Here is an 18,556-nt window from a genome sequence, read left to right as displayed (position 1 = left end):
AATGCCCATATTCAGCTGGAGTCATGTCAAGGCATGAGCCTCTGATGTTTCCTGTCACAGCGGACAACTGGTGGACCAGTTATCATGTGTCAGGCCTTTGTGAGGTTGCTGCCTTGCTGGCATGGTCTCAAAGACCAGTTGGTCCCTAAACTTGTCCCGCAAGCTTGTTAGTGTTGTGCCCACATACTCTGGTCCCTCTGAGGCTACTGACCCTATGCTCTGGGCTCAGCTGTGCTTTTCTGTAAGTACCCCAGAACCAAACTGTTTGAACACAGCACTGTTTATCCAGTGAGTCTAGCATAACTGCCCTGGTGTAGCACTGCCAGGCTTCCAAAGTGCTCTCACTTGACTTCTCACTTCTGAAGTTAAGGCCATTTTGGCTGGCTGTACACTTATTTCTGGGATGGTGTGTGGCTGTGACCCACAATGGACTTGTTGGAAGATACCATGCATCTGCTGGAGCACATCACAAGTCCCTTTTTAGGGTATTATTGCAAGTTTTGTTTCTCTGCAGACCAAAACAGTTATGTCTGGTATGGGACCTGCGACCCCTGACAAGATAAGCACTGTGGCATGGAAATTCAGAAAGATTCCTGTAATCTAGGCTCTTTACCATACAGCTTCTAATGCTTTGCCTGGCACCAATGTTTACTTGTGTGAAGAAGGACAAGACAGGGGAAAGCTCTCAGTTCTGGCAGTAATTTGTTGCTCTCTGTGTGACCTGGCATGAAATGACATCTGGTGGCTTTCTGAGGTGGAACGCAACCTATTGCAGAGAACTTGTTGCACTGCCATATATACAAAAAGCCTGTGTCTCCTCAGCCATCTCCCTAGACATGCCAAAAGGGAATAGGCTATGGAAACTGTGTCTGTATCTGTGGAGACTCTGGTTGCAGGCTTGAGCACACATCAAGGTCATGGACTAAAAGCCAGCAAGAAGGCACAAACATGGCACTGCAGTATGCAACAACATGCAGGTGATGAGGACAGTCAGAGCACAAGTCTGACATGCAAAATGGGGAAGTATCGGGCAGTATCAGCACAGCTCAACAGAGCCATTTGATTTCCTCCTGATTCTGGCTAAGCAGTAAAAGAGAAAGCTTTCATGTGAAGTTTACCAGGGCTAGAAATAACATATACTCTCTTTGCCTTCTGGGCTTTTTGTAAAAAGCTGGAGTGGAATAGAAGAGGATAGGACCTTTCTAGTTAAGAACAGTGGCAGATACAAAACATAGAACTAATTTAGAGATAGTTTTTTCACTCACTTGCTAATGATGTTCTACTGTGTTGGGGTCCTGAAACACCCCACATACCTCTAGTCAAAACAAAACCAGCTCCTTTATATGTTCTTGCTTCATATTCTCCTGCAGTCGGTGAGGTAGAAGATAGAGATAGGGAATACAGAGCCAGCCAAACCCAGGTGGGGGCACAGATTATGTTTGGGGTTCCCTCCATTTTCTTTAATTCCTGGTTGACAAAAAGATACGGTGGGAAAAAATGCAAACCCGACATTTCACTCTGGAATACACTCCTTTACTCAGTTCTTTTAAGAAACAGAAAGCTTCTCTTTTCTTTTTTTTTTTTTTTTCTAATGTAAATGAGTGGGAAAGCAGAGGGACCTCTCAGATAGTTCTTGTTTTACTAAGAAAACCTTCACTACTAAAGCACCTCTCAGGCAAAGTCACTTATTTTTTCAGTTTTCTCTTTCAGTGGAAATTTGATTCAGAACAACATTTCCTCCTCATAAATCTCAGTCCTTAAATGCTCCTTCTTCACTCAATCAATTTGGATAAAGCTGAAAAAGTGCTTGAGTGAGCCTAAGCTTATTTCATTTTCAAAAGTCAATTCAGAGTCTGAAGTTTCATGGAAAATCATCAAAACTCAAGGTTCCTTAAATAATGAGGTGCTTTCAGACATTTTCCTCTTTGGCAGAATTCTTGTCTGAAAAGACAAAATTCATTGGGGAAGATGTGAAGTCCCAAGAAGAAGGGATAGAAAACATCCCTAAGGCACTCCCTTAAACCAAGGGTGTTCATTTCTTACACATATGCTCACTGTCTAGCAGAGCACAGTGTCCTGCTGCTGCCCATCGGCTGGATTCTGTTTCATCTGTGAGCATTTTACCATCCAAGGGCAGCCCTTTCTCCAATGATCATGCTATGGAGGGAGGAAACAAAGTTCTAGGGTACTGTGAAACTGTTTTGTCAAAGCCTGTGCCAGAGGTATTCCTCTCTGGGAGATCAAGGTCAAATAACAGTTCTTACATGGGCTACAGCTGTACAAAGGGGTCACTGAGGAAAATCTCAGTCTTTGTGCTTTTTCACTGCTTTCAATTTTAAATTCTGTAGGTGGCTAAAAATGTCTGTTCCATCAATTTGTATTTTCAAAAGTGGGTACATACCCTGCTCATAGAAGTATATGATGCATTTCTTTTTCCTGAGATCTATGGGTCCCAAATCACAAGCAGGAGAGGGGCAGACATTCCTTGAGATATCATCTGGCCACCAAAGGAAAGGGCAGTCAGCAGACCTTTGCCATTACTTGGCAATGCCATCATGGCTGCCTCACTTCCTTGCCCTGCCCTGATTCAGATTTCACGATAGCCTTGTGTAAGACAGCTTCTCTGCCTGTCTCAGGTCCAGAGCTAGGTCTGAACCATGGTAGGCCACAACTGGCTTGGGGCTGGCATGACCACCGGACTACTAACATGCCACAATGATGCTCTGTTTGCCTAAAAGAAGTCTCCTTGGCAAGGACAGCTGGGAAGCACTGTGAGGAACCAGGGCAAGAAGAATAAAGAATTTACCCATCCCATGAGCTTTTTGGAAGCAGTGTATAATCTTACACCTTCTTTCACTGTTTCAGTGAGACCAGCTGAAGGAAGAGCATTACAAAATTGTGTTAGGTCTTGGTGCTGCTACTGCCACAATGTAGTAGTTCCAAGGTCTCTACTGAAAAAATTAGCTGTCAGATGTTAATCAGGAAACTGGTGGGTTAATATTGCATACAGCGGCTTCTTCTCACTTTAGGTTGCAGATAAGATACTGGTAGGAAACAGGTAGAAGCCTTATATCCTATAGAATATAAGACAGATGCTGTTGAGTACAGGAGTCAATGAGTAGGATTCTGCCCTGGTGCTTGCACACATTGGGATTTCCTATTTGTTGTGCATTTGTATATTGTCGGGTATAATGGGGTCCTGGTCTGTGGGCAGGACTCCATAATACAAATAAATACCACTATGGCTAATGGCAGACCTTGTGTAACTGCCCCAAAGTTGACAAAAGTTGCAAGCAGTCTGAGTCAGTGCCATTGTGTAAGGAGATAATTTCTGCCTTGACAGTGTTGTGGCCAGCTGGAATTGTTCTCTCTGATAATTGGCAATCTGGATTTCTCCCAGATGGCAGCATCTCATAAAGAGTATCTGAGAAGAGCTCTGCTCTTCTCTTTAATAAAGCTCCACAAGAGAGCTGTTCATCCCTGTCACCCCTTATCCATTGCCTCAGGCAAGTCTCCTGTCAATTTGCAGAACAAGTCGTTGCTCTATGTTTATTTTTCCTTTTTATTTTATTTCTTTTTAGAAACTTCTATTTATTACCTTGGCAATGAGCCACCCAGCAAGGAACAAACTGTTTTGTGACAGAAAAGATGACACATTCTGCCCTGGACCAGCCAAAAGCACTGCCACTGATCTTCCCCACGCCATCCTCTAACCCCTCAGGTTGTGTTTAACAAGGCTGTATTTTCCTGAGGCCCTCGTTTTTCCAGTAGAGAGAGTGTGAGAGAAGATTGTATGCTGTGCATCCACCCAAGGGCCCCTGAGCTAAAACTGTTCTGCAGCACACTACTGCTTAGCACTCAGATAGGTAGTGACTGAGGGCCAGGGTGTTGCCAGTGTGTCACTTTAATCCTGGAGTTCCTAGGACTTCCCAGCTCAGCAGATGCTGAAGAGAACAAGGCTGTAGGTAGAGCAGAAATCAGGGATTATGCAGAATGTAATTGGTCTCCTGTGTAGCTGGCACTGCAGCAGCTCAGCTCCTGATTGAGGTGATATTTGTTTCCGGTCTGCCTCTTCACCTTTTAACGTGTTTATCCATCACTGTGATACCCAAGTGCCTCGCAATCTAGAAGGTGTTTATCCTCTCTGAGCTATCCCATGAGTGCTATTTGCCCTCTCTCAGGGATGGGAAACCAACATGCTGATTTATGTAAAGGTGTGGAAACTGGTAGAACTGTTCCTAGGGGCTGTTAGATCTCTGACCTGAAGAATAAGACAGAAATCCATGTTACCTAACACACAGTTATTTTACCAGCTTGAGCTTTCTTTAACTCTGAAACTCCTGAAAGCTTTGCAAAGACATTGAAGAACTAGTTGGGACCTGTCACAGTCCTGATGCTAGTGGGTTCTGAAATGCAAGACGCAGCTCCACTGCTGGGAATGTGTTCCTTGTGTTTTTGCGTGACTTTAGTGTCCAGTGGAACCACAGAAAGACCACAAATCCCAGTGTAATAGAATTGTCCAGTTTTCCAGATAAGGTCTCAATGGGTGAAGGAATTGTTTCTTGCAGCTAGAATTTTCCACCACCACCCCTTCATCCACCACAACTGTGGAAACTGTAGGGATTTTTTGTTTTGCTTCTTTTTAACCTTGGAATATGGACTCAAGACATATTATTTAAAAAATCTGTAAAATATTCCATGCTTTCATGTGTGAGTTAGTGTTCTATACTAACTGCTGAAAGCCAAATCTTGTGAGAGGACACTCTTGAATAAATATAGTCCATCTGAAATGCCTCTAGGTCAGAGTAATGTGAGGACACATGTTCAAGTTGGATTTTTTTCCTTTATGTTGTTTTACTTTGCTACATGATGTCCTGAAACACAGTGACTCATTCATCCTTGTTTTCATGTTTAATCTGAACTGACAATCTTAGTTAACTACCCCAGTTAAAGCACACAATCTATTTGCATTAATCAGTCATCAAATACTTCTGAACAATAAACAAATGCACAAAAACTTGTTCATAGACTATTCACCGAAGGAGCTGTTTGCTCCAAACAGTCCAGGGATCTTTGTGGAAATGCTCTGAAAAGTGGGGTCTGATGTAAGAAGTCTTGTCTCTGTTGTTAGTGGTTTGCTGGGAGGGGACCAGTGAACTACCAACCCTCCACTTTTGGGACTGGGAGTGTGCAGCAAGGGCAGACAGTCTGAGGAAATTTCTTTGAAGCAAACTTGGGTTCAGGGCCCATCACAGAAACAAGGGTGTGGGATCAAGATAACCTACTGGCTCAGTCAGTCTAGCCTGCTGCGAACACCAGGTTACCCCTTCTGGCCCTGTAGGTTTCAGTGTTTTTCCCAGTGTTTTCCTAATGGGACTTTCCTGACATCTCTAAGAAAAATTTCCAGTAGATTCCACTGCCCTAAAGTCTGCCCTGCTGTCTTGCCTACTGCTTAATACTCCTGTTCCCACTGAACAGGAGCTACCCCCTGTCCAACTCCAAAAAAAGAGCTATCTTAGTTGTCATCTCCACCTCTCAAACACATCTAGAGGTCTTCAGCTGGGCTCTCTTAGAGTTTGTTTGCCTGCATAGCACAGAATTATCCCTTTCAGAGTTTTCTTAAGGCTTACTCAAGTCAATCCCCTTAGGCTCATAAAATGTTTGTCTTGCTAGTTCTTGGTCTCCTTCCAAGCTGTCAATAACTTTCTAGGAACATGATGCCTGGGACTTAGGCTGGTTCTGTTCACTGTGGATGACCAATGATGGTAGAGGTAAGGAAAGGTCTTTGGCTGATGTTGTCATGATGCAAAAGGCAATGTTTCTCTGGGAAATTTCAGGCTGTACCAGCACAGGGAAGAGTGGAGATGGTCAAGGCTCACAGTTATCTCTAACCAAACCCGAGTGCAGCAGCTGGTTTATAGCAGTTTGCCATGCATATTCCCCATAACAGGCACTGTGTCAGGAGCAATGCCCCAGTTTACCATCACATTATGGAAATGGAAATCACAGAAAAGAGCTTTCTTATCTATGGTAAATATCCATCCCACAGCTTTACAAGACATACTGAGTAGTCTGTGAAGCCAGTCTGCCTGGTGGTCTTTGTTTCTCCACATAACAGAAACTGAAGGGAGGAAAATTTCCCATGAGGACTCAGAAGTGAAAGAACTGAGCAGGGCAGAGACACTGCTACTCATCTCCCCCTGCAAATTCTCTGCTGTTTCTGGGTGCAGAGAAAAGGCCGTTGCTATAGAAACCAGTGGGGGAAATGTACATTATATCATGTTTTACATACTTTTTCAAGGAGATCCTTTAATCTGAGCCTGCCACCATGTAATTTTACAGAAACAATAATGCTAATAAAGCCCCTGAATGTAGTAGTGATTTCAAATCAAATCAAATAATCATCAGTTACTTCAAAAACACCTCTTCTTGTAACCTTCTACCCTAGCAAAGACACTGGGACAGGGCTAGCAAAGCAGCCCATAAGGTAGATGACAGGAGAGTAAATCTAAGGCAGCAAAAGGTGTAATGAAAGGTGAGGGGTGGGTTCTACACAGCAGTAAACAGAGGCTAACATTTGAGAAAGGACAAAAACGCTAAATAAAATGTCTTCTTTTTGACTTGTGTGTAGAGAAGTTTGAAATAAAGATGAAAGACACATTTTATAGCTTACATTCTAGCCTATCTTTTTGATTATTTACCTGGACAACCTCCTGTTGCCACCCTACCTTTGTGACCCCCCTTTTGAAGCTCTTTTTTGCTGCTCTTTTAAAAATGATCCCACCATCTCCTACTTGCCTTTGTAAAAGGCCTTTGACCTCTCCGACAATCAGACATATTGGACCCCAGGGTCTCAGGGAGACAATGTTCTTTGTGAGGCCACATCATGAAAGCCTCTCTCTAGCATCAGGCTGGTCTGGTGGCAGCAGCTCTCCCGGGGATCCTTCAGAACAGAAGCCTAATTTAATCCTTTGGATGTCAAAACAGGCCTTCGTTCTGTCATTCCCACCCTCGGTTTGTTTTTTACTTAATTCACCATGATCACTATTTCCTTCCTGATTTGTACTGACCCTGTGACTTGATTAGATTTTTGCCAATATTTATAGTAGCTCCTATGTGTTGACTTGTAATTTCTTCAGGACAAGGACTTTCTTGCTGTGTTGAGCAATATACAAAATAAATCTCAGTCTTGTTCCAGGACTGTGATTGATCCTCAGCTGGGTCCCTGCTTGTTGTCCTGAAAGTAAGTACACAAAAACTGTAAGAGAGGCTTTGTATCACTAGTGCTGGAGTTTATATACTGCAGTGCAGGGTGAGGTAGATGTTGGAATAAAGCAACTTAATTACACCAGGTAAGACCAAATAAAGGTACATGTGCTCTCAGCAGATTCCAGACAGATTCCTTCCTCCAGACCTGCCCTTAGTCCTGTGCGTTTTCATGACTTCTTGGGTTGTAGTAAGTTCCATGCAGGTCCCTTGAATCCCAAAGTGAAAGAGAAAAAAGAGAAAAGAGGCTGTATCTCTTTTTTCTCTTTCCAGTGCCTCTGAGACCTGGCTGGAGGTCTGTTCTTTGCTCCTCTCAGGGTCTCACAGTTTCTGAACACACATAATAAGAGTTTCCCATAAAGCTCTTCCCTGTTCTGTTCTACAGCCAGATGCATTCAGTGGTTAGCAGGGAAGAAGTAATTCCCCTTTCCTCTTCCTGCCTTACCTTGTGTCCCCTGTGCAGGAAGGTAGACTTGCTCTCTGTTTCAAAGTCCCAGCCCTTTCCACAGAACACAATGGCTGCTAACTGTGAATAAACAACTGATATACATACTGTCTAGTTTAGGGGCTGTAAGCACTTTTAGAGCCCAAAGAATATGTAGATATTAATGGAATGACTGTAATGATACAATAAAAAGAAAAAAAAAATGTCCTCAGGAGCATGAAAATCTAACTCCAAAAGCAATTACCATCAGTAACAAAACGCAGTGAGAAGACTAGGATTACTTTAATAGGATTATCTCCTCATTGCCATTTGTTTTTGTGGGTGACTGTAATGCTGCTTCACCTTCATTCCCAGCCAGTTTCTCACCTTGGGCATTGGCTGGGCAAGCTGGACTGTGCAGCTGGGGCTCACTGACCTTCCCGTGGGATCCAGCATAACTCTGTGATCACCTGCTCCTTTGTCTTCAGCCTTTTTCTACACTTGTGCCTTTGTTGTCACTGCAATGTTGTTTTTCCATGCTGGGTGATTTTGTGTCCATGGTGGAAGAGGCAGGAATGGGAGAACATGGAAGGATGTGGAAATCTGGTATCTTTGTGGAGATGGACAGACTGTGTTTGTGAGATGTGGAGAAGTAGGGAAAATAATGGTAAGGTTAATGTTATAAGACAAAGGCAGAGACTTGATTTTGAAGGCTGTTTAAAACTTCAGCTTTATCCTACAGGCCAGGGAGAGCAGATGCAGGGTCAGTAAGGCAGTGCATGGTTTCTAGTACAAGGAGTTCTCATTTAGCTTCCCAGAGTCCCTTAACCCAACCAATATCCATTACTCATGCCTTTCTCACTCCATCTTGAAGCTCCCTCCATGTTCTTGCAGCACACAAGTCCCAGAGCTTGATCACTGGTACATTCATAGTCATACACTTGGGTGGGGAGTCTGTGGAGTGGTGAGGATGTGCTCAGAGGGACCAGGACTCATATAAGTGGGAAGTACAGATAGTAACCTGGAGAGATTACTGAGATAAATGCTGATGTCGCTGCAGAGACCACGTTAAATTGCACCAGGGATCAACACATCAGCTCTGTGCACAGAGAACAGAGTTATTGTTCTCTCATGTTGCAGGCACCATGGGGAAGAGTAACTGTCTTCCTCTGCAGATATCTGTATTTATAATGGTCAAAAAGATGGTAGATAGACAGACAGATAGATAGATAGATAGATAGATGTGGATATAGACACAGTTCTGTTCCAAACAGGCAAATGTGTAGCCCCTGGTGTCTGGAGGACATAAAAGGCTCTTCCAGAACTTACTGGAGATCTCATCAGGACTCTCAGCCCAGAACTCACTTACCTAGATGCACCTGCACAGCATAAATACAGGACCTTCCTCATTATTCTTGGAGAAAGTAAAAAAAAACCCAAAACCAAACCAGAACACAGCTAATAAATAAATCAGGTTTAATCATAAACCATGTACATATTTATAGATAGGGAGGGAGACATGGTCAGAAAGGTGCTGCCCTGGCAACAGGAATAAAAGAACAGTATATTTTACCAATACAGTACCAATGAAGGGTGGAACTGATAAATGAATATGGGATTTTGAATCCCAGAGGCTAATTTTTACAGACAATCATCATTCTTGGTTTCCTGTCAAATTATAGCACAAACCAGCTCACAGCTCTGCCCAGGACACAACAAGGCAGATGTAGCCAAATACAGAATTTGAGGGCGAGGGAGGGACAATATATCTGAAGATGTTTCTGAGGTATATATAACATATATATTCTACTGTTGTGTACTGTCTTGGGCCCATGCTTTGCCCACAGATATGTGTGCACACTTCTCATTCCAGTCAGCAAGAGTGGCAAGCTCACATTTGAGAGAGTATATTGGACTTTGAGGGCATACAGGAGCTCATCAAACAACAGAGCCAGAAGCAGAACAGGGAGAGAGCTGAAGATAAGGAAGCTTATACTGGGCTGAGAAAGGAAAGAAGTGAATGGATAGCCCCAGATTTATCTGACCAGTCAGTTCAATCCTGTTTGAACAGCCAGGACAAAGCTTTTGTTCTGAAGGACTTCTGCAGTGCAAATGTTTCCATCAAGGTAACCTTTACTGGACAATGAGGGAAACCATGAACAAAATGACTAGAGGCAGGTTAGCAGAGGAAACACGAAGGAGCTGGCCATGTAACCATTCAGTTCTCTATTTTGAAGAAAAATCCAGTCCTGCCTCTGAAGTGGTCTGAGTCTACATATGAGTCTGGTCACTCTCAGCTGATACAGGCAGAGGAAGGAATCATTAGTCCAGTGTCCAGCAAGGCGAAGAGTGGCATTTGTGTTATGGTACTCAGAATTGGTGTGGCTGCTTTGAGAAACAACATCACACCAGGCTTGCAAAGCAGTCAAATGCATTGGCTTTTTGCAGAATAATTTCACTTTCAATCAGTGCACATATTAGAAAGTGTTACAGATGAAAACCACCTTTCACTGGTAGAAAGCAGACACTGTTTAATATCAAATGCACTTGCCATCTGATTTTGCTAAAAACCCACCCCCAGACAATAAAAAAACCCAAAAAATACCAAATAAAATCTATAATACAAACCAACATTCATGTCAATGTCAAATGGTAACTGTCCCAACAAACATAAAATCAAGTTCTTAATGCAGGTGCCCTCAGAAGTGAGCGAAACTCATGCATCCACAGATAGAGTCCGCTCCCAATCTGGGAATCCTCCGTTAAGACTGCTGCCCTTTGAAATGCAAGTCCCACTTTTTAAAAGGAGAGCTCCACACATGCATGCACATGTGCACATGGGCACACAGAGATACACACACATAACCTCCTCTCTCTTAGCAAGAGCTGCATGCTGGGTAACTGTTAATGCCTTCTGTGCATTTTTGATCTATTTTCTTTGCAACGAAGTCTTTCCTTCTCAGGACTGTATTTTTCAAACAAAAAGGGGAATGAAGAGGAACTACATTACAAAGACAAAAAAATGCACTCATATATCAGGTGTATGATTTTTCCCTGTCATCTTCAAGGATGATGTCATTTACAATTGTGACTCAGCAGAATCCACAGGAAGCTATCCTTTCTCCGTGTTGGGTTTTCTCAATAAACCCCATGAGCCTGTCCTTTGCTTCCACAGACCATTTTTTCTTTAAGGCACTGCATGTGGATGTGTCTTCAGACAGAAGTGCAAGCCTCCTTCACTGGATTGTGCATTTCTCTCTCTCCCTGGACTGACCTTCCCTGAGAACTTTCGATTTGATGTACTTCAGGTCACTGTTGACACTTGGCCGGCGAGCAAAGGGAGAGATCATGCCATAGGCGTCCATGTCCTTGAATCGGCGCATCCGGAAGGATTTCTGTTGGAAAGTGTCACCATACTGGATGGAGATTTTCCTGTGGAGGGAAGGGCTCATCTCATGAGGTAGCTTGGCCATGCTGAAGAGGACATAAAACATCTCATCCACATTGGTGTTCTTCTTGGCTGACACTTCGAAGTAAGCACAGTTTTCATCACTGGAGACAAGATTCTCACCTTCATCAGTGCGTACCTTGCGGAAGATTTCACTGTGGTCATTTTTGTTGCCACAGATCACCATGGGGAGGTCAGCTGATTCCTTGGTCTTGTTCTTCAGGCAGGATTTGACCTCAAGGATCTGTTTCTGGAGTCGCTTGACCTCATCAAAGGATTCTCTGTTGTCCAGGCTGAACACCAGGATGAAAACGTCCCCTGCAATTAAAAAAAAAGATACTGTAAAGGCTTGTTGGTCACAGTTTCAGAAGAATTTTTAAAAAGAAATTCTTTTATTTCCATCTCCTCACGATATTTTTTTTGTCCTTTGGCACCTATTCACTCAGCTGTACTTTAGTTCTTCTGATTCAACTCCCCACGCCTTTCTACAGTGCTATGGAAAAGACTTTTGTCTATGATGTCACTTCAAGTCATATCCAATTGCACTCCTATTTTGCATTGGGCTTGTAAGTTATTGCCTGTTTTTATCCCTTTCGTAAACATGTTTCTATCTCAGTTCTGCTGCATTGCTCTTCTTTTTACTTCTTTGCATTTGTATCTCCATGTAAAACACATCCTGTTCTGACACCAGAAAGAGTGGAGAGCTGTTAGCCACTCAGCCTTAGTCCTTTGATTACACCATACACGAAGCAACACCTGAACTGGAAATTTACAGCTGATCAGTCCTGAGCACCCAAGTCAGGAATGAGAGGTTTCTCAGTGTGCTCTACTGTCACTGCATTTGCTCAAGAGAAGCAGACAATGAAAAAAACCTAATACATAAATGACACAGATCCCTTGGCAGTTCCTTTTGACATTTCCCGACTTAAAATTCCTTTTGCAAGTAGAAAATATGGCAAATCATTGCCTGTTGAATGACATTTGTGTGGAACATGCTAAGAGAGCTTTCAGGGACTAAAACACACATTTGCATCCCAGAACCTGGTTGTAGGAGCTCACTGAATATGGATTGTAGCCTTGTCAGATGTGAATGTCATGTTTCACTGGCCTGTTAGAAAGGGGGATAGCGAATCCAGAAAGAAGGTTTGTTGTGAGCTGTGGCTGAATCTATGTCTACTGTCACTTTTACAATTAAAGAATATATTTTAGCTGACAACAGGAATGGCTTGACAGTGAGAAGATGCAAAATGGTCCCACCATTTTCCCTTTTTTACCTTTAAACACATTTGATTATCCACAGACTAAGGAAAAAGGGTAAAAGTAGAGCTATCCTTCTACTGGAATATTAAATCAAGGAAATCAGGCTGGCAATTTTAGGAATAAAAAAATCATTGGGACTTTCTTGGTTGGAATTCCCTTTCTGTGCATTTTATATTTGTTTTTCACTATATGTGTCTTATAACAACATGCTTAATTTGCCCTTTGCTGCTCTTTATACCCACGGAATTTCATTTAGCCATTTATTTGTGACATCAATAAAAATACAAAGCAGGAGGGGAAGGTAGATGGATAAGGGAAAAATCTCAATTTCAGACCTTCACCCACTGGACTTCTCCACTGTGGCTAATGCATTTGTTATAGTGCTGGGAACATGCCAACCAGGAAATATCCCTCTATAGAAGTGCATCTTGCAGCAAATCAAGCAGTCTGTTTAGCTATCTCCCAAAAAACAGTCATCTCCAGGCTACAATTCTCAAGCCATCTGTCTATCCTTATGGTCTTCCCCTTGACTTTCTCACCTGTTAGGATGGAAAGCCTCCTCATGGCAGGGAAAGGGTGATTCCCAGAGGTGTCCAGGATGTCCAGCTGATACATGTCTCCCCGTATGTTGTAGACCTTGCGATGAAAATCCTCGATGGTGGGAGTGTACTGGTCGTCAAAGCGGCCATTGAGGAAGCGTGAGACAATGGAGCTTTTCCCCACCCTGGAGGCTCCCAGCACCACCATGCGGTATGAGTTCTTGGCTGGCACATTCAGGTTGCAGTTTCCACCAGACATAGTCTTCATCATTGCTTGGTCCTGAAAGAGGAAATAACAGAGTTGGAGGAAAGATCAGAAACCAGATGGAGGGTAAAATAAGACAGCTCCTCACCACAAGCTTGCCAAAGAACACTCTGGAGCATAGTCCTGCATAGTAAAGAAGGGTAATCAATACAGAAATCTTTTCACTGGAAATGCTTAAACTTTTTCAGTCTCGATTCCAGGGAGTTTTTGGTTTGCTTTGGTTTTATCGATGTTGTTGTTTTCTTTCTTTTCTTTTAAGGTAATGTAAAAATGAAGGCATTTACACTGGAAATAACATGCTTTTGAACTGTAGTTTGCTGTTGCATTTAAACATTGAGGGCTGGATTTATTAGCTGCCCTTCAACTGAGACACCAGGTTCCTTCCCGCCATCAGCGTCACTTACACATTACCAGATTTTTCAGTAGAACTTGGTTCTCATTTAGATACATAAACACAGAGGTCAGATTCCCCAATATATTACAGCCACTGCAGCTGCCATTAGAACCCAGATCGCTTCGTTTGGTTGCCTAAATAGGAGCTGTGCATAATACTCATTTTCTGAGATCAGCCAAAAGTCAGACAGAAAAACGAATCATGCTTAACATCAATGCAAGCTAGACATCTCAGTAACTTTAAATAGCTGGTCCCATGCAACATTCATTGCTGATACAGGGAATGTGAGCCACAAAATAGCACTGGCTGGGGATAAATTCAAAGATCTGTGCCTCCAGTGACCTTTTAGAAACCAGATTTTAAATTTGCTATTTGGACTGGTAGTGTGGGAACTCCCCATAAGTAAACTATCATTGTTGCAGCAGAATGGCTGTCAATGGGTAGAACTGCAGAAATACAGATTTTTTTAGGAGCTCCAGTCTTTATACATACAGATGTTGTGGGTGCCACTGGCTTTGCTAAGCACGGGTGCTAAGTACAAGCAGGAGAATAGATGAAGGACAGCCATCTTAAATAGCTATTAGACAAGATTTCCATCCCCTGACATTTAAAGTGAGTCTAGAGACCCTGGAGACTGCATTCTGACAGAGCACTCAGATGCAGGAAACTTTGGAAGGAAAGAAAAATTGCTGCTCAGACATTTTTTTGTGTACCAGTTCAAATGAATTGTGTGCTGAAAGAAAAATACAGCCCCTGTGTGGGGAAAGCTGCCTGTTACAGCAAAGGAGGCACATTTTGGACACAGTTTATTTTGGTTACTAGATTCTTATTAAAGAATAATCAAGTTCCCACTGTGTCATTTATTTAACTTAGGTGTTGTTTATTTGATATTACAATGCAAGTACTTCATGTACACTGAAAGATCATTTCTGAGTCCAGATCTGGATTCCTATCTTTCCCTTGAGTGGATCTTATCTCCCAAGCTTTTATGTAGCTGACAATTATTTCAGTGAAGAGCTTAAAATATTTTACTTTGTTTACCATGTGCTAAGCACCAAAGCAGCAGTGAAGATACAGTCACTGCTAAATAAAGAAGTCTCTGGAATTCTGACCCAGCATCATTACAAGCTCTGTAAGGAAACAGCGAAACATGACTATTTATTATTATTGCTATAATTTGCAGCACAACAATGGCATATTCAGCCCTACCTAAAGCAGAAAGGAAATGCAATGCTCTCCTCAGAGTAGCTTACACTCTGAATTACATTCAGAGGGCAGGACAGCCTAATATCAGAGCCAGACTAATGTCAGAACAAAACTTTGGATGGACACACACATTCAGAATTACAGTTCTGTTGGGATTACTGTGGCAGGAATGACAGCAAGGAGTGCAGCTGGTATTTGAACTGGGCTCTGTGTTTTGTTTACCACAGGACCTATCTCCAATAGTGCAGAAACACCATATTCAGTCTCTGAAACACTCTCATGTACAATATCCTACATAGCCAGTCCAGTACTGCTCTGCATCCATGGGCAGACAAAAAAATGCTTCCTTTCACCCTATCAGGCTTATTTATTTGGCAGAGAAGAGCAGGGAAATAGATTAGTTGTAAAAACTACAAACTTCTTTACTGCCCAGGACCAGTATCTGGAGGTGAGGCAGCTCCTCAGGCCGTGATGGACCAGTGTAGCTGCATGAGGGCAAGTGGACTGTGTGGTTTACACCTGCTAGAGAGCAGTTTCATACAATCAGTGCAAAAGCATCTAGGAGTGAGCACAATTAAGCATTTTGAGCTAATGCCTTTTATGTCCTGGATAGAACATGCATGCTGAGGGACCTGATCAATTTACACTGTCCTTGTTCTACCTGTCAGGGTATTCAGTCAAGAGGACTCCTGTGCTCTCTTAACTGCATTTCATTTCACTCAAAATATGCTTTTCAGCACTTCGATTCATGGAGCTGCTACTCCTCACCTCTGCTGCAAATCTGATTCAGGGTGTGCCATTGAACTGGGAGCTTATATTTGTGTTTCGTGCCTTCTCTTCTTATCCCCTCAGTCCAGTTTTTCTCTAATTCAACACAGTCTGCCTTCTTTCCTCCTCCGAAAAGGAATGAAACTTCAGCCTCAACACCCAGGAGTGGAAGGGGGGAGCACAGGGGGGAGCACAGGGGCTCATACAGTGAAAAAGATTAAAGACAGAAGAAAGGAAACAGAGAGAGACCACATGTTCATGTACTAAGTAAAGCAAAATCAATCAGAGGGGAATGAGGAGACAAACAACCTCCAGCTGGCTTTAATCTACATCTTTTTCTTCCAGTTTATTAAATGCTTAAGCATAGATTAATTCCCAGTGCTACCTTCTGGCTTGATGCTAGAAACTTTATATTAGTATTTTATATTGGTACAGTACAGGGATTTCAAAATGTCATAGAAGTACAGGCAATTAATGTTATCTCCACTAAATAAAGGGAAAGGCTCATATGCCCAGAAAGAGCTGAAACCACGGTCCAAAAATCAACATTAAACCCCATTTCTCCTGACTCCCTGTGTTATCCTCTACCTGCTAACCAGCACTGCTCTTTTTACAGGCAGGCACTGGAGTGAATGACAATGAATCTGCTTTTGTATGCTGTGGAGAGCGCTTGTCTGAATTCCAGTGAGGTACTGACAAATTTGATCATGAGCACTCATAGGGAGATACCTAAGGAAGATATTCTTTATTGAACCTGCCCAGAGCTATTACACCTTAGTTTTCCATCCTCCCATCAGGGTGTATGCTCTCCCTACCACTCCCCATTCATGAAAGTCTTCTGAACTACCTCCCTTGCACTCCTCTGTCTCCAGCTACTGGTTGTGTCTCTGTTTGCCACCCCAGTGTTAATCACTGCACCCAGCTAAAAAGGACATCGGCAGACACGCGCTGTATCATGCATAACAGACCTGTCACTTCTTAATCACTACTAGTGTCCCCGTAATTTTCATGCACACCAAAATCACTCCTGTGGGATGCTTGTTTCCTACTTTCACCCCAAATTCCGTGCCGATTTCTTACCTCTCTTTCCTTGGAGGAGCAGTCCTGGGTCTTGGTGCAGTCTGATTAAGCTGATAATTTGAATCAGAGGTGGCTGCTGTTGTAAAAGGCTGTTGTTCTGTGGATCCCACGTTGCTTGTTCTGGGCTCAGTTCTTCTCCAGTATTTTCCAAGAACTTAGCAGGATTGGGAAGGACCACAGGGCTCCAGAGGGCGTTCCCCCATGGATGTAAGTACTGGATCAGGCAACAGACACAGGCTAAAGAAGAGTCTCAGAACCGGTGACAGTTTTTCCCTTTGGACAGGTGAGCTCTTTCACTCAGAGGCTCAGTTCGAGAAAAAGAGAGGCAGAGTCTCTCCTGCTCCCACTGCCTTTTCTTGCAAGTTGTACTTCATAGGCTCTGCTGTGGGAAAAGAATTTCAGCAGCAGCACCTACTTGTGCAGGGCAGTGGGTGCATCCAGCTGGCCCACCCTGTCTCTGTGCCACCTCAGATCCTCTGGAGAAACATCAGAGTGGGCATGGAAGTTGTCTACAGTGACCTTATGCTTTCCCAGACCTTGCCTGCCACATCCCTCCCCACGAGCTTCTTTTCTTCTGGTCTGAGATTTGCTTTAAAATATTCTCTCTCTAGGACAGAAGGGGCTTTTCTTCACATTTGCCAGTTAAGTCTTTTTCCTTCCCTCCCTGCCTTTCTCTCTCTCTCACAACTACTGGCAAATTGCAGATTTTCCTTCTGTAGGACTCACAGATAATTGGCTCAACTCCTCCCTTGAAGTCAGTGTCAGACACAGGGGAAGGAGGGGTGCTGAGGGGGTGGGATTTTGTGCCTATTGGAAAAATCTTTTCTCCTCTAAACAGAAAGTTCATGTGCATTGCAGACTGCACATTCCCCGTCTTTCCACCAGAGACCTGTATGTATGCATGTGAGGGGAATGAGTTAGTGTATGTGTATGAGAGACACAGGGAATTCATTTACTTTGCAAACTGTAAATTCATAAGCTGTTTCTAAAAGCTCTATACTTCCGTGCTGATTTTTTCTGCTAGACAGCAGCAGACTGACTCATTCCCCAAGCAGGGGCTTTCTGTCCATAATTTCTGTAAATCTTTTGCTGTGTGGAATGCTTTCCCCTGTTTGCTCAACCTCAAGACATTTACATCAGAATGGCTGGTCGGCTTGATTAAGAAATGAGAATAATGTATAACTGTTGTTCTTTCATTAATATTTAAATAAATGAAAAAACTAAACTAGGGATGAGTAATAGAAATGTTAAAAAAGGTCAAACAAACTGAAAGTGTGTGGCACTGAAGCTCAGGAAAAAGAGAGAAACAAACTAAAAATAGGGTGAATTCAAGGAATTTGTTCAACCCCAAGTGAAACATTGCGTTTGCAGTTTATTTAATTGCTGATTGACTGGAATTTTTTCTCCTTTTTGAGCTGAAGCAATAGTTTAAATCTATGCATTTATTTTAAAAGATGTCAAAAAGCTTGCTTTTGAAAGATTTGAAATGAAATACTTCAGCATTTCCCACTTAAAACTCCTAATTGGGGGTGAGGCAGAAAAAGAAGAAAAACACTGAGATTTTCAAGATATTTTGACAATAAGAAAATGGAAGGGAGGCACAGTCTTCCAAATGCAAACACAGTTTCAGGTCTCCCACAGTTGTCCCTCTTTTTTTTTCCCCCTGAGAAATTCACTCTTTTTTCGAACACAAAGATTCTTTCAATTACCATGTATGTATCATCCCGAGACCTCCTCCCCTCACCAATTCCTGCAGCTTTTGAGGGATTTCCAAGACGCCTCGCTTTCTCTCCTCCTTTTCCTCAGAGCACAGGGATGTTTCTGCTGCCACCCTCGGAATAAACCTTCCCTCCTTTGCCTGCACTCCTGGTGCTGCACAGTAGCCATCCACAGCCATCTGCAGCAA

General features: G+C 42.9%; 1 protein-coding gene across 1 annotated transcript; it reads right to left on the bottom strand.

The window, feature by feature from the left end:
- Positions 1-9,147: 9,147 nt before the first annotated feature.
- RASD2 (RASD family member 2) lies at positions 9,148-17,431 on the bottom strand. The gene is made up of 3 exons (XM_008636401.2): positions 16,651-17,431; positions 12,938-13,217; positions 9,148-11,456 (listed from the first exon to the last, which is right to left on the bottom strand). The coding sequence occupies exons 2-3, from the start codon at positions 13,206-13,208 to the stop codon at positions 10,927-10,929; spliced, it is 801 nt and encodes a 266-aa protein (XP_008634623.1). The 5' UTR covers positions 13,209-13,217; positions 16,651-17,431; the 3' UTR covers positions 9,148-10,926.
- Between the last annotated feature and the right edge of the window lie 1,125 nt (positions 17,432-18,556).

Source organism: Corvus brachyrhynchos, unplaced genomic scaffold (genome assembly GCF_000691975.1).
Source record: "Corvus brachyrhynchos isolate BGI_N302 unplaced genomic scaffold, ASM69197v1 scaffold56, whole genome shotgun sequence".
NCBI lineage: Eukaryota > Metazoa > Chordata > Aves > Passeriformes > Corvidae > Corvus > Corvus brachyrhynchos.
Note: the sequence above shows the minus strand (reverse complement) of the source record. Positions and strands in the feature narration are given on the sequence as shown.

Excerpts from the sequence above, each read along its gene's own strand:
- RASD2 (XM_008636401.2), bottom strand. The coding sequence starts at position 13,208 with ATGATGAAGACTATGTCTGGTGGAAACTGCAACCTGAATGTGCCAGCC. Across the intron at positions 11,457-12,937 it reads GAGGCTTTCCATCCTAACAG|GGGACGTTTTCATCCTGGTG; the intron begins GTGAGAAAGTCA and ends TTTTAATTGCAG.